The sequence below is a fragment of the Bison bison genome, unplaced genomic scaffold, assembly GCF_000754665.1.
Source record: "Bison bison bison isolate TAMUID 2011002044 unplaced genomic scaffold, Bison_UMD1.0 scf7180017864233, whole genome shotgun sequence".
Lineage (NCBI taxonomy): Eukaryota > Metazoa > Chordata > Mammalia > Artiodactyla > Bovidae > Bison > Bison bison.
This window is the reverse complement of record NW_011494805.1, coordinates 5661271-5676683: the sequence shown is the minus strand read 5'-3', so window position 1 is coordinate 5676683 and position 15413 is coordinate 5661271. Positions and strand designations below refer to the sequence as shown.

Below are 15413 nucleotides of genomic sequence, written 5' to 3'. Positions count from 1 at the left end.
GCCCCCACCAAATGGATTTACTTCTTGGTCTTTGTACTTAATTCAGTATAGGTATACTCTGTATTCCTGGACTTCCCTGGTGGCTCAGACAGTAAAGCGTCTGCCTACAGTGCGGGAGACCGCGTTCGATCCCTGGGCGGGGAAGATCCGATCCCCTGGAGAAGGAAGTGGCAACCCACTCCAGGACTCTCGCCTGGAAAATCCCATGGACGGAGGAGCCTGGTGGGCTACAGTCCAAGGGGTTGCAAAGAGTTGGGCACCACTGAGTGACTTCACTTTTCTATACTCTGTAAATATTCTTACTTGAAGAACTTTCAAATATAAATATATGTTTACCTTTTAAACATAGCAAAAAACCCCAGATTTTTCTATTTAGGAATTTTTTATTATTTTTAAAGAAAGCACTGGAACAGTGTTTGTTGATTTTTCTTTCTCTGGTAAACTGGAGTTTTATAGAGAATCCATATCCTGTGAACCTATGATTTATGTTTCTTAATGAATAAAATATAACAATTTTTTCTTCTCAAAGTATTAATATGGAGAAACTGTAAGAAAGAGAGGTATACCTTTTGTTTAATGAAAGTTGTGAGAAAATAAGTCATAGTCGGCAGCCTTAATAAGAAGTTTAACACTCGTGCCCCTGTGGGACATGATTTGGAACTCTGGAGCTTTCCCAAGCCTACCAGATCAACGTGCATTAGAAGAAAGTACAGTCTTTTCCACCGTGTGTGTGCTCCTTGATGCCTAGGTACTACTCTGGATTTTTGTGGACATGGATAAGGAATGGACAGTTAACGAGTAAAGGAGACACTCAGCTTGTGGAGAAACATGGAAAAGCAAAACACTTCTTAATAGATTTGATTTTATAAGAAGAAAATGAGAATAGGGAAAGCACCACAGGTTAATTAAAATTAATGTCTAAGGCCCAGTGAAGAATGAGACGTAACAAGATTTAAGGCTCCTGGCAAAAGATATGCTTTGTTTCAGGGTTGCTTTGCTGTGTTTCCAGTGGGTGTACAATTCATGAAGTGCAACGTCTCTTACTTTTGTGTGATCTAGATAGTACAACACAACTCTTTTATTTCCCTCATAACTTCCTCTTAATGTTTATGATTTTCTGCATTTGAGAGCCCCTCACTGGGTTATAAGATTGGAATGTAACTGTTAATTTTAGTTCGTTGTCTCTGTGAAATGCATTCGGCTATCCACACGATATTTCTCATTTCTTGTTCCTTCAGCTTGGTGTATGCATAAAACACACCATAGTGGAATTGCCTGTTAAATGCCAGCACGTTCATCTGTACCTGAGGAAGGAAAAAAAAAAAAAAATGGACCATCAACTTATATGGAACATACTACATTAATGAAATAATATGAAGCTACAGACCAGCTAGTGCTTGTTTAGTGCTTATATGTATTTAAATAGACAATTTCCAAATTGGGTCAAAGAAAGGGAAACAGCAGGAAATTCAGCAAGTCTGAAAGGAGAGTGTCACTTTGCAGAGAAAGGCAGACAACCAGCAGTTTACGAAGTAAGTTTGGAAAATTACAAGACAAGCTCCAAATCTCAGTAGCACTGTGAGCACTGATTCACCTTGGGAGGACTTCGTCTGTGTGTGTGTGTGTGTGTGTGTGTGTGTGTGTGTGTGTGAGTAACTTGGTAGAGATATTGATTTGGCTTCTCTCATTTAGATAAGATATTTTTCCTTGGTGCACAACGGTTTACAATTTTCAAGTCGTTTTTAGGCTATTGGACTCCTTTTCAGGGCAATGTCATACAGGACTCTGGAATCTGGACCAGGTTACGCTATGAGTTTCCTTAGAAACGACATATAGTTAAACTGTTAAAAGAAAATTAAAAAAAAAATTTTTTTTAAACTAGGGTACAGTCTGAAATGGAACAATCCCTTTATTCTTTTCCATTTAGGAAAAAGAAGAGGTACCAAGTCCCTTACTCTGTTCTGAAAACCTCCAGCAAAGCTGTCAGGAAGGGGAAGCTCCCCGCTGTCAGGAGCAGGCAGGCATTTTTCCCGCCAAGGGGGGCCCTTTAACAGCAGTTTTTGCAGAAGCGCAAAGAGTGTGGGCTTTTAAAGCATCCCTAATATATGAAACAACTTGCATTGTGTTCACTTCCTTCTAGAGAGCTGTTAGAAAATGTCTAGAGTAGGGCTTACAGGAAGACTCTCATACTGCTTTCTGGAGCCAGTCTGACCCTAAAGTGTGGGTAAATTTCAGGCTTCTCTCTAAAACCAGTGGTTTTAGGGAAATGAATAAAACACATCATAAAATATTGTCCGGATGTGGGGGGCCCGCCATCGGGCTAGCTGCCCGAAGTCCTCTCGTTGCACGTTTTAGTAGCCCATGAACTGGCTATAAGATTAAAGTACTCTTCTGCCTTTTCAGGAAAACAGAATAATCTAGACTGGATGGATTTCCACGCAAATAATTCCTAAGTGTTGTAACTGCACAGGAGTGATAAACCCTCCTTGAAGAAGGGATGGGTTAGAGGGTGTGCCCTTAACAGAGTGTGCTCCATGATGGCTGTCAACACGTGATCATGAGGGCATCCTAGCTTTGTTTCTCTGGGTAATTATGGACGAGCTACCTCACTTCCATATTCTTGCCTGGAGAATCCCCTGGAGAGAGGCGGCTGGTGGGCTACAGCCCACGGGGCCGCACAGAATCGGGCATGACTGAAGTGACTTAGGCACAGCGCAGCTGCCTCACTCCCGGAACTTCACTATGAGCACATCTGTCTGGATGGGACAATCCCACAAGAAGCCATCATTTGTGAACCTCAGGGCCTTGACGCTCCAAGGCAGAGACACTGACTAATACCTGTCCAAGCTACGGACGTGCCTAGTCAGTTGGCCTGGTCAACTGTAAAGAAAACCCAAGGTGTTAAAAAAATACAAAAACTAAAACCCAGAGTATGAGAAAAAGGGTGTAAATGCTAGGAGCATTTCCATTCCCACCATACCTCACGCTCATAAAACACATCCTCTAAAGTCTTTGCCCCACTGCTGTCACTTACGGCCTCAAACAAAGGCTTGTACACCTGAAAAACAAAGGCAAGACATTCTTTTTTAAACAAGTCTTCATTTTTATAAGCATAAAAATCATATCTTTCCAGCAACATAAGAATTGTGCATCTGTTTTAGAAAATCTATCCAGAAGGCCTGAATGTTTTTTGTAGGCTCTTTGGTCTCTTGAGGAAATAACAAAAAAATCCAAACAAGGAGAGGAGGGATGGAATTCCGTTCTGTGGGCTTATTCAGGCCTACAAGGCGGGAGGCAAAAGCAATTCCGCTCTCTGTGCACGTGGTATGAGCTAATTTCCACGTTTGTCTCTTAGGGCTGGTTAGACACATTATAGAGGCTAAATGAGTGCTCGTGGGTTACTCAGTGTGGCTTCACGGTTCTTTGAGATGACAACTGATAAAATCCGTATGGAATTTTAAGTGAGGAAGGGGTGAAAACCGGGGAGAAGCTCAAATTTTAAGATTGTGCTCAAGAGCCTCTTGCAGTGACGCAAGAGACGTTACAAAGATTCATGCATTGTTGGTTGGCTTATCTTTCCCTGGGGGCAAAAATCCATAGGCAAAGATGAGGGGGTGTCATTCTAGTTCTGGAAAAGCTCCCTGGAGGGTGTGTGTTACTGTCTGCAAGTCAGAAGGGAGGGTGCCAGGGGATGAGGTTATACCCTTGAGCTGAGAAGCTTCAGGCTGTCCAAGAGCAGCCGGGTGCCGCAGTAAGAGAGGAGGCGGCAGCCCTCCTTCCCGAATGCTGGCCACCGAGAAAAGGGTGTGGTAAACAGTATGACCATTTCTCCCGTGTCCTTCTAGGAGACACTCTGTACCTAGCACTGTCTGTCCAGTGGGCACTTGAAAGGGCAGCTGGGGCAGGCTCTTACACATAACTCTGACATGAGCTCACATTTCCACTGCACCAGTCCCTTGGGGAATTTGCTCTATCAAGCACTTTATTAAAAAAAAAAAAAAAAGGTTCGAATGACCATCCCCTGGAGATTTAAACAAGTACTTGCTTGGCAGGAATCTTAAAAAACACACTAGCTTGGGTTAGAAACTCGATGTATTTCTTTGGGAGAAACATCATAGCAAGAAATACTGCCTTCTAGCCTATAAACATTATAACCACGTTAGATAAAGTGTAAATGTGATGTGTGGACTTCTAAAGCATGCAAGAGGAAATCATGCGAGACATTCCGGGATAAGCACGCACTCCGTAACTGTCCGCTACCCTCTTCATCTGCTCGAAGTCCTCGGCCTGGGCCAGCAGGCGCAGCCCCTCGGGGTGGAGCTTGCCGCAGGTCGGGTAGAGGGTCTCCCGGTCCTCTTTGCTCAACTCGGTGCCAAAGGAGTTCAGAGTGATGATAAAAGCACGCCGGTCAGCCTCAAACTGAATTTGCAAGACATGAGAGTCAATGAAATTGAACCACCTACTAAATGCTCTAGACAAATTCATTTTCGAAACGATCTGCTTTCTTTCCAATCTATAGCTAATTATAATACAGACGTGTTATTAATATCCCCACAGTCTCTTCCTGTCACAGAGCAACTCTGCTGGCCAGAGAAGGAGCTCACAGCCCAGGAGGCCAGGGCATCCCACTGCAGTTCCCAGGCTCTCTGTTATCAGTTACTCAAGTGTTTCTCTCGTGTAGCCCCCTAGAGTCCCAAATGCCCCTTCCATAAACATCAGAATAAGACCAACTTGCTGGGATCGATTCAGAGATAGGATGAGATAATGTACACAGAAGGTCCTGGCAAAGTGTTTAGAACAAAAAAGTGCATGTCATACCAGTTAACATCCCTTTCTGAATGCTGAGATCAGTTCAGTTCAGTCACTCAGTCATGTCTGACTCTTTGCGACCCCATGGACTGCAGCATGCCAGGCCTCCCTGTCCATCACCAACTCCCAGAGTTTACCCAAACCCATGTCCACTGAGTCAGTGACGCCAACCAACCATTTCATCCTCTGTCGTCCCCTTCTCCTCCTGCCCTCAATCTTTCCCAGCATCAGGGTCTTTTCCAATGAGTCAGCTCTTCACATCAGGTGGCCAAAGTATTGGAGTTTCAGCTTCATCATCAGTCCTTCCAATGAACACCCAGGGCTGATTTCCTTTAGGATGGACTGGTTGGATCTCCTTGCAGTCCAGGGACTCTCAAGAGTCTTCTCCAATACCACAGTTCAAAAGCATCAATTCTTCTGTGCTCAGCTTTCTTTAGAGTTCAACTCTCACATCCATAAGTGACTACTGGAAAAACCATAGCCTTGACTAGCTGGACCTTTGTTGGCAAAGTAATGTCTCTGCTTTTTAATATGCTGTCTAGGTTGGTCATAACTTAAACTGGGCTACTTACCATTTGTTTGTACTTCGCTGGTATTGGTTTTCTTCTTTCAAGTCCTAGGGTAGATATTGATAAATCTAAGCCTGTCTCTAAGGATCATGGGACTTGGGACAAGTGACTTTGCTCTCCGGACCTGTTTCCTTATTTGTAAATGGTGAGGTCTGATCACATGCTCTCTCAGGAGGGGTCAGTCTACTCCCCACCTGTCTCCTCTGTGCTGAGCCCTACTAGACACTGAGCTCCCAGCCCCACGTCCCACCTCTCTGTTTCATCTGACCAGCAAATCCTTCTTGAAATCGCCCTCTATTTCTTCACACTCCTGTTGGTTCTGCTTCTACCCACGCTGACCATTCCATCTCGGTCCGTCCCCCACAGGTACCTCCTCTGCCTGCCAGGGGAATCTGCCATGATGACCTTGGGCTAAGAAGACCGTCTCCACCTACCCAAAGCAACCTGTGCTTACCGCATTATTTTAAAATCTCTGCATGTTCCTTTCATCCCACTGCACTCTAAAATCTTTGAGGGGTCGTGTCTGTCTTATTTATTTTTTGAATATCTAGTGCCTGACACAGGAAGATCTTAAACGTTTACCAACTCCAACAGAATAGTCCACAGTTCTACCACTCTAAAATTCTCTAATATTCTCTACCATGTTGCTATCCAAGGTGTGTTTCAAGGATTTGTAGCTTTGACCTCACTGGGAAGCCTGTTAGAAGTTCAGAATCTTAGACTGTAGTCCAGACCTAGTGAATTAGAATCTGCATTTGAAATAAGATCCCAAGCTTACTCATATGCACATCAGAACTGAAATGAATTGCTCTACAGTATTATTTTTTTTTTACTAATTAACCAATAGCAAATCCAGACTTACAACAGATCTTACTGGAACTGTTTTGTTAGAACAGGTGTTTCCTATCAGCAGAGCAAGAGTTGGTTTCTCTGATTCTTTTGATTGCTCTCATGGAAATTATGGGTGCGTCAGAGGCAAGGAGAAGCCTTATATGGAAGCAAAGGCAGCTGCCTCTGGCTACTGAATATAATCAAACTTGTCAGTAATCTTAGACCTTCCGGGATAAGAAAAGAAATGCAATAGGGAGATTTCATGGCAAAAAGAAACCCTGAAAATAACCAACAGGGCAGGCGGAGCAACAATGGAGTTCATCGCCCCAGATGCTCTTCAGCGTCCTTTCTAGCGCCAAAATGTTAGAATCTCAAGGAGAGAAACGGGGTGGGGTGGGGAGCACTGCAGGCACCAAGGCGGAGGAAGAAGTCGCGCGGGCAGAGCGTGACATCGTGGGGCAGTGCCCAAAGCTCCAAGTCCCGGGATGCAGCTGCAGAGGCGGCAGGGACAGGTAGCTGGGAGGGAACGGGACAGGCTTCCCAAGCCTCGCCAGAAGAGAGGACTTTGACGGACGCGGCTGCTTATCTGCACACGCCGCTCACTTTCCAACTTCTGGTCCTTCCCCTTTGCCTACAGAGCACACACACCATCCCATAACTCTACAGGTTGAAATTCTACCTGCCTTTGAGGATCTCCTGAAATACAATGTTTTTCATCTGAAGCCCTTCTCTCTTCTCTCTAATCGGATATGATTTCCTTTGGCGGAGCTGGTGATGGACAGGGAGGCCTGGCGTGGTGCGATTCATGGGGTCGCAAAGAGTCGGACACGACTGAGCGACTGATCTGATCTGATCTACTGCTTTCTTCTAGCCTAGAAGCTGTGTGCGTGTTTGTGTGTGTATTCTCTTCATGAAAAGAGCTATAATTTTTGAATTGTAAAGAGGCCATCCTGTCTTTGACCATCCCTAAGCAGACACTTTGCCATGACACCTGATTACAGAGGCGAGTAGCTGGGGTGGTACTGGTTTCCTGTAAGCCCTGTATCCCTTGCAGAAGGCAACTAGCCTGTGTAGCACAGCGTACCTTAAACATCCTGTCTTTCCTTTCCCTGCAGATACTCAGGCATTGTAAAACCATAACATTTTTTGTTGCTATTGCAAAAGATAGCTATGCATTTTGACAGATTCAAAACCCTTATCCGTTGCTTACGACAGAGTTGGGCTGATTAGTTTGAAAATTCTTGCCAGTTCCTTACAGGAGGAAGGGTCTCCCTGGTGGGAGCAGTGGATAGAGGGTTGACGGCAGAGGAAGAGCGTGAAGTGAACCAGCCCCTCCTTATCAGCATGTGTCCTGGCCCAGGGAGGTAAAACAAGCATACTCTGTGCTTATTATTTTCACGGCTTCATTAACCATGCAGATCATCGGAAAAGCAGGAAAGAGGCAAACAGTCCCCTGCAGTACATTTGCCTGGGACGTAAGTCAATTTCTTTTTTTAAATATGATGCCACAATCTCGTAATTAGGTCACATTTTCACCTGAAAGCCTAGGTTTATTCCCTCTTCTACTATATTCAATCTTTTGAAGTCTCTTATCAAATAAGATCAAATGAGAATATATACGGAAGAACTTCGAAATTCTAAGTGCTCTATGGTTGTGCAAACAAAAGGGGAAGTAATTACATGACCTGGGACATTGACATAAAACTGACACACCTCTTCTGATCATATCATTAGACATGTAATAACTGCACACCATGTGTAACTGATATTTTTACTTAAGCATATAAAGATAGTTAAATGGATTTTTAACATTGCTTGAAAAAAAATCTAACAAGGTAGTATCTTGGGTATCGGGAAAGGACAAAGAGAACACAGGGCATATAGTATTTTGACCAAATCCTCCTGGCGACAAGTATTCTTCTAATACTGTGCTGTCCTTTTCACATTACCAAGGATGACAAAGACATAATTCTTATTTGCTCCTGGTTTTTAAAGCATGTGGAGTATGATCTTGCTTAAGAATTAGCACTTGGCGTCATACAGAAGAGCTGCAGGTGAATTTGACGTGGAGGTGACCTAGCACAGTAGATAAACACATAAGAACCAGAGCCAGATAACCCAAATCCTGACAGCTGTTTGACATCAGGCAACTTGCTAGCCTTCTCTGTGCCTCAGTGTCCCCTCTGAAAAAGAGGTCCTAAGCTACACATCTCAATGTGCTATTTTGAAGTCCAAGTGAATTTATATATATAAAGCACCTAGGACAGTATCTGGTATACAATAAATGTTAGCTATTAATACTGCCGTTGTATACCTCTGTAGGGTTATTATCTTTTTTCTTTTTTATTAAATGAAAGATTATTCTATAGCACTTTACGATTTTCACATTTCATAAAATCCCATAATAACCCTTCCTTTCCCCCATCCTGCCCCTCCCCCTTCACTCTCTCCACTGGTAACCATTAATTTGTTCTCTTTATCCACCAGTCTGCTTCTTTTTTGTTTTATTCACTGGTATTATTTTTTAGATTCCACATATAAGATAACATACAGTACTTTGTCTTATTTCACTTAACATGCTGCTGCTGCTGCTAAGTTGCTTCAGTCATGTCCGACTCTGTGCGACCCCATAAGACGGCAGCCCACCAGGCTCCCCCGTCCCTGGGATTCTCCAGGCAAGAACACTGGAGTGGGTTGCCATTTCCTTCTCCATCACTTAACATAATGCCCTCCAAATCCATCCAAATTGCTGCAAATGGCGAGATTTCATCCTTTTTCACGGCTGAGTAGTATTCCATTGTATATATGTACTACATCTTCTTTACCTTTTCATCTGTTGATGGACATTTAGGTTGCGTCCATTCCTTGGAAATTGTAAATAATGCTACTATGCACACTGGCGTGTATGTATCTTTCCAAATTAGTATCTTTGCTTTTTTTCAGATGTGTATCCAGGAGTGGAATTGCTGGGTCATGTGGTAGTTCTAGTTTCATTTTTTTTTGAGAAACCCCACACCAGCTTCCACAGCGGCTGCACCAATTTATGTTCCTAACTACAGTGGCGACGATTTCCTTTTCTCCACATCCTTGCCAACATTTGTTGTTTATATTCGTTTGGTGATAGTCATTTTGACAGATGTGAAGGTTATTAATCGTAACATAACTCTTTCCCACATATTTGGTAGGTACAAAGTAGGTGAATCGTTGCTAAGCCACAGGAATTATGCCATGTAGAATCTATACTTTGAGCCATAGATAATGTGGCTTTTTGTAGAGTGGCTAGTAGTTAAATTATTGCCTGGAGAATCCCAGGGACAGGGAGCCTGGTGGGCTGCCATCTATGGGGTCGCACAGAGTCGGACACTACTGAAGCAACTTAGCAGCAGCAGCAGCAGCAATAGTTAAATTTATGAAAAGAAAGTGAGGTGCTTCAGAGGGTCACTAGGCTGCTTGTATTATGTGCTCAGCATGTCTGGAACTCACTTTCTGACAACTGGCATGTCTTAAAAAAATATGTTTTGATGCCCACCACCTATGTAATACAGATAGAGATAAAAAATATTTTTGGAATCCTCCAAAGAATTCTTACTTCAAGGACTGCTTTGACTTTAAATTTTCAACAGTTATCTTTAACTGTAAAAGTTTAATAATTAGATATTTGAGGGGAATTACTTTTATCAGGGGGCTTCCCAGGTGGCTCTAGTGGTAAAGAACCTAGACTGCTAATACAGGAGATGTAAGAGATGTGGTTTGATTCCTCGGTCAGAAAGATCCCCTGGAGGAGGGCACGATAACCCACTCTAGTATCCTTGCCCGGAGAATCGCAGGCACAGAGAAGCCTGGTGGGCTACTGTCCACGGGGTCGCAGAGTTGGACATGACTGAAGCAACTCTGCATACACACACTTTTATCAAATGCAGTATCAGAACATTAAGTTAAAATATGTGCAGATGAAGCTATTTCAGCTTTTTCTCTTCTTCTTCAATGAGTAGTTCTTATCAGGCTTTTCTTGAAATTAGAAATCATTCAAATATGTAAATATTAATATCTACCCAGTCCTGAGTGTTCATTGGAAGGACTGATGCTGAAGCTGAAACTCCAATATTTTGGCCACCTGATTCGAAGAACTGACTTATTTGAAAAGACTCTGATGGTGGGAAAGGTTGAAAGCAGGAGGAGAAGGGGATGACAGAGGATGAGATGGTTGGATGGCATCACCAACTCAATGGACATGAGTTTGAGTAAACTCCGGGAGTTGGTGATGGACAGAGACGCCTGGCGTGCTGGTTACAAAGAGTTAGACACTACTGAGAGACTGAACTAAACCCATCAATGAAGCCAGTATAACTGATAATCTAATGATTAAGGATATTCTTTAGACAAAACTTCTTTCCATAGAGCAAAGCAAGAGCTTTCTAAGCCCAGTAAGTTTTTTTGTTTGTTTGTTTGTTTTTTGGCTGTGCCACGTGGCTTCAAGGATTCTTAGTTCCCCAACCAGGGACTGAACCTGTGCTCCTGGCAGTGAAAGGGAAGAGTCCTTGCGCTGGACCACCGGGGAATGCTTTTTTTTTTTAAGATCCAAGCGAAATAGTAAGTCAGCAAAAGAGATCCAGGTAAAACACTCAGAGCAAACTACTCCCAGAATTCCCCTCCGATCCCTTGATCTCTGGCCTGAGTCTCCTGTGCGTGTGCAGATTGACATTTGCAAGCAAGAGGGCCTCTGGGCACAGATGAAAGCTGTGATGATGAAGAGGAATTAAAGGGAGTATAACATCTGTTAGAGAGGTGGGTGCCGAAGGTGGCCTCTGCCACGCTGTGAGGAGTAAGCGGGCACACCAACTGTGAATCACCACCCCTGGTCTTTCTGCAGTGGTGCTCAAGGGTTGCTCGTGGAGGCCTTTATTTTAGGACTTAATGAGAAGTGCCACCCGCAGGGGGTTTTGCTGACAAGTTGTGGGGGTTCCCAACAGGCCCGATGTTGGGAGGGAACTTGGTGATTGTTATGGGTACCTATAGTGCACCAGTTGTCCAAACCATAATAAATTTTTAATGAATTGTAATCTGCTTCTTTCATACTATATCCAAGTAAATCATGATCAAACTTCTATAAGCATTATTCTTTTTTAATTCCCAAATAGCTCTTCTCTGTAGAAAACTGGGAAAATACCACTCTTACTGAAGACATCAAATGATACACATGATAAAATATATTGCTATTTTATTTCCAGATAAAAGAACTTCTAAGAATAAAAAAATGGTAGGATTATATAAATAAAAAGCATGTGAGCCCATTATTTGGCATAAAAAAGTCGAGGTCTCTTTCTTACCTCCAGAATGGGACACATGACTTCCGCTGTGACGTCACCATGATTCTTACAGAATTTATAGAATGCCTCGATGTAGGACTTAAAAAAGAAGAAAGATCACAAAACAAGAAAATGAACATATTTTCCTTTTGGAAATTTCTAGATCAGCTTTTCACGACTTATTAAACTCTTTAATGAAAACTGAATTACTTCTCCCATAGGGAGATATTTTATAATATATTTGATGCAAACTTTCACCTTGCAGCACATTGCACAGCCTAAAAAGCAGAACTCTGTAAAAGAACAAAATTGAACTTACCATAGCTTGAAATAACGTACCAAGCACTTTTTTTGCGTGGCTCTTGGATTATTTCATAGTTAATTCTCACTATTCTGACAAGACCATGAAACTGTCTTATGAGCTCAGCAAATAGGTCCAGAATGGGTCCTATGAAAAGTGAAAGTCCTAGCGCTCAGGAGACACTTTTGGGATGGCGCTGAGCATGGGCAGTACACAGGGAAGGCAGAGTCTAGGCTGTAGAGTCAGGCAGTCTGCGTGTGAGTCTCAGCTCTATTACCTACTAGCTCGCTGACTTCTACCAACTAAATTTACCTCTCCATGTTTCAGTTTTCTCATCTGGGGAGCAGGGATGGCACGTAGTTTTGCTGAGTGGATTAAATGAACTAATGCCTAGAAATGCTTAAAACAGTGGCTTCTCTTAGCTGTATCTCAGGGATGCCTCCTCGAAGCCCATAAGTCTCTCTATAAAACAGAAACTGCTGCAATGCAGTGCCTTGGAGAGGTTTCATATGTTTCAGCATAAGAAGCTAGATAGAGGGCATATCCATTCAGTTGCTCTGTGAGCGTGTCTAAAGGTGCTGTGGTTGCACGGGTGGAAATGGACAGCCCCTTTGACTCAGCCCCTATCACACAGGGCATCTCAGAGGGCGGCAGCACAGTCCAGAGAGATGGCCACACTGCACAAGGTGGTGCCTGTGGTGTGGTGTCCACAGGCTGGCCATCCTGGAATGCTGCACACTGTCAGTCCATTAAAACTGTGTGGGCAGGTTCACAGGGCTGAGGACATGGAAACTACGTAACACAGGGGTCGCTGTGCGTGCCGCTGCTTTGGAAATGGATTGAGTTGTTCACCCCACTCATCTATCGACCTATCCATCCATCCATCCAGTTGACACCTTTTATGTGCCAGGTGTCATGTAAGAGCTAAGGATACAGAGAAGAATGGGATCATCTCAAGAATCTTGCTGGATGGGAGAACTTGCTGCTGCTGCTAAGTCTCGTCAGTCGTGTCTGACTCTGTGCAACCCCATAGACGGCAGCCTACCAGGCTCCCCCGTCCCTGTGATTCTCCAGGCAAGAATACTACAGTGGGTTGCCATTTCCTTCTCCAATGCATGAAAGTGAAAAGTGAACGTGAAGTCGCTCAGTCGTGTCCGACTCTTAGCGACCCCATGGTCTGCAGCCTATCAGGCTCCTCCATCCATGGGATTTTCATGAACTTGACATACGTGTATTTAACTAGAAGACAGATCAGGACTAAAAAGAGATTTGTTCCCATTATGTCTAACCTCATAATTCAGAAGTTGGCTATCGAGAGCTAGTGCTGGTGCTAAGTCGCTTTCAGTCGTGTCTGACTCTGTGCGACCCAGTAGACTGCAGCCCGCCAGGTTCCTCTGTTCATGGGATTCTCCAGGCAAGAGCACCGGAGTGGGGTGCCATTGCCCTCTCCAGGAGATCTTCTTGACCCAGGGACTGAACCCACGTCTCTTATGTCTACTGCATCGGCAGGCGGGTTAGCACCACCTTGGAAGCCCAGTACCACACAGCTGAGCTGATCGTTGGTCAATAGAGTGAAAGTATTGGTCATCCGGTCGTGTCCTACTCTTTGCAACCCAGCAAGAATAATGGAGTGGGTTGCCAGTTACTTCTCCACGGGATCTTCCCGACCTAGGGAGGCGAATTCTCTACCAGCTGAGCTGCTAGCGAGTAAGTAATATCTAATGAAGAACTCTGGTTACAATGTATTATGTAACAAAGAAGAACATCATATTTGGGAAAACGGTTACCTTGTATAGTTTATTCCGCAGGATTTCAATATTCAGTTCATCTAGAGCATTTTCAGAAGTACAGTCTTGAAAGAACGGGGCTGAAAGCAGAAATTATCATACAAAATAAATCAAAATAGGATTTTACATTGTAGAAAATGTTCTGTGAATGTGCCACCCTCTGCTCTCCCCTGACTAGGACACTGTAGAGTGAGGGCGATTGACAGCCTCATTGAAGCTGACAATGACCGTGACGGGGAGTGATTACCGAGGAAGCATTTGCTCCGTGTGAGCCGCCAGTAAACACTGGATACACTTGAACATATTCAGTCCTCACAACCTTGAACTACTCACTTTATGGTTTCCGTTTTTGAAGTCCCTCCCCACATCAGCCATATTCACCATTTGCGACCTTACTATGTGACAAGTATGGAGCTGTATTAAAACTGTCCTAGTGTTTAAAACTCTTTGATAGGAAGAGAGTATTGTTTTCAGAATGAGGAAACTGGGGTGAAATGAATTGTCCCAAGTCCCTTGGTTGGGGGTGACAGGGCCTGGTTTCATGCCTGTGGACCTGGGTTTTCAGACTCACCGTCTTTCTGCCATGCTATGCTCCTGGAGCAACCAACACTTAATAATGATGTGATTACTTTTCTTTTTAAAGTTTGTTTTAAATGGCAACTATTATGATGAATGATCAACAGTGAACTGCTGTTATCTAGGTTTCCTGACAATGGAGATATGATTCCTTCAGCATTTTAAATGCTGCAACTCTTGTCAGTGCCAAACTATGATGACATTAACATTTATTTTATCACGGCTTCAGGTTGTTTGACAGACACTCCTGAGCATCTCAGAAAAAAAAATGGCATTCCCAAACTTCTTAAAACAAAGTGTTTCCCAGACACAGCCTTATACAGACAGAAATTTAAAATGAAAAGGTAAGGATTAATCAAAAAAGGAAAATTTTTTGAAAAATTACAAGTTTTATTATTTATTTGCTGTGATCAGGAGTGAAGCCCATGGGTTTGGAGGTTGGAAGATGAGGCCTGGCCTGTCTCAGCTACCAGTGGTCTGTGTGGGATCTGGGGTGGTATCACATCACTTGTCTTGATCTGAAAAAGGAGGGAGCTGGACCAGAGGATTCTGCATGTCCCCTCCCCTTCGAGGAATCTGTACAGTGTGACACTGTGTTCATGGAGACAACTGTGACGTGCAACTGCATTTTCTAATAGTGTGGTAACACACGCAAGCAGCTGCACAATTACTTATGCACTCGTACCTAGGGGTGTCTCGACCAGAATGGCATTGAAGAGGTCAGAAGGTGTCTCTGCAATGTTGACTGCCTCCATCTCCGTGAAGTGGCCCAGGGGGTGGCACTTCACCAGAACGTCCTTCACAGGCTTGTTCTGCAGCGCGCCGTTCATCAGGAGAATCACATTGTCGATCATGTAACTGCAGCTGGTGTGGAAGGAGCACTCGATTGTTAGGACTCGATCATTAGGAAAACGACTGCATGAGGATAAGGAGCATCCCTCGGGTTAAATGAAAGCCACACACGCACCGTTCAGGCACATACCCATTCATGAAGGAAATTACATCTCCTTTTATTTTAAGCTCCGGTGTATGAGAGGTGTGGCTGCGGTAAAATACTTGACTCCCAGAGGGAACTGTAGTTTGAAAAACCATATTCATAATAACTGACCGGCGGAACCACGTAGAAGATGACCCTACACACCAATTGTCGTATGTGGGGCATGGGGCTGGGGGCAGAGAGCCGCAAGGGTGTAAAATGGTTTGATTTCTCATGATGGACTATGGACTGACAAAG

General features: G+C 43.8%; 1 protein-coding gene across 2 annotated transcripts in view; it reads right to left on the bottom strand.

Moving 5' to 3' along the window:
* Positions 1–363: 363 nt before the first annotated feature.
* The window catches only part of ATP6V0D2 (ATPase, H+ transporting, lysosomal 38kDa, V0 subunit d2), a 56159-nt gene continuing 41109 nt past the window's right edge, over positions 364–15413 (bottom strand). Inside the window, exons 3-8 of one of the 2 annotated variants that reach the window (XM_010846223.1) lie at positions 14865–15043; positions 13604–13683; positions 11537–11614; positions 4243–4419; positions 3035–3058; positions 364–1304 (exon numbers count right to left, since the gene is read on the bottom strand). In XM_010846223.1, coding sequence (XP_010844525.1) covers positions 1143–1304; positions 3035–3058; positions 4243–4419; positions 11537–11614; positions 13604–13683; positions 14865–15043 — 700 coding nt within the window. In that variant the 3' untranslated portion in view covers positions 364–1142. Of the gene's footprint in view, positions 1305–2980; positions 3059–4242; positions 4420–11536; positions 11615–13603; positions 13684–14864; positions 15044–15413 lie in introns of both variants that reach the window. The other variant, XM_010846222.1, reaches the window with a different exon arrangement.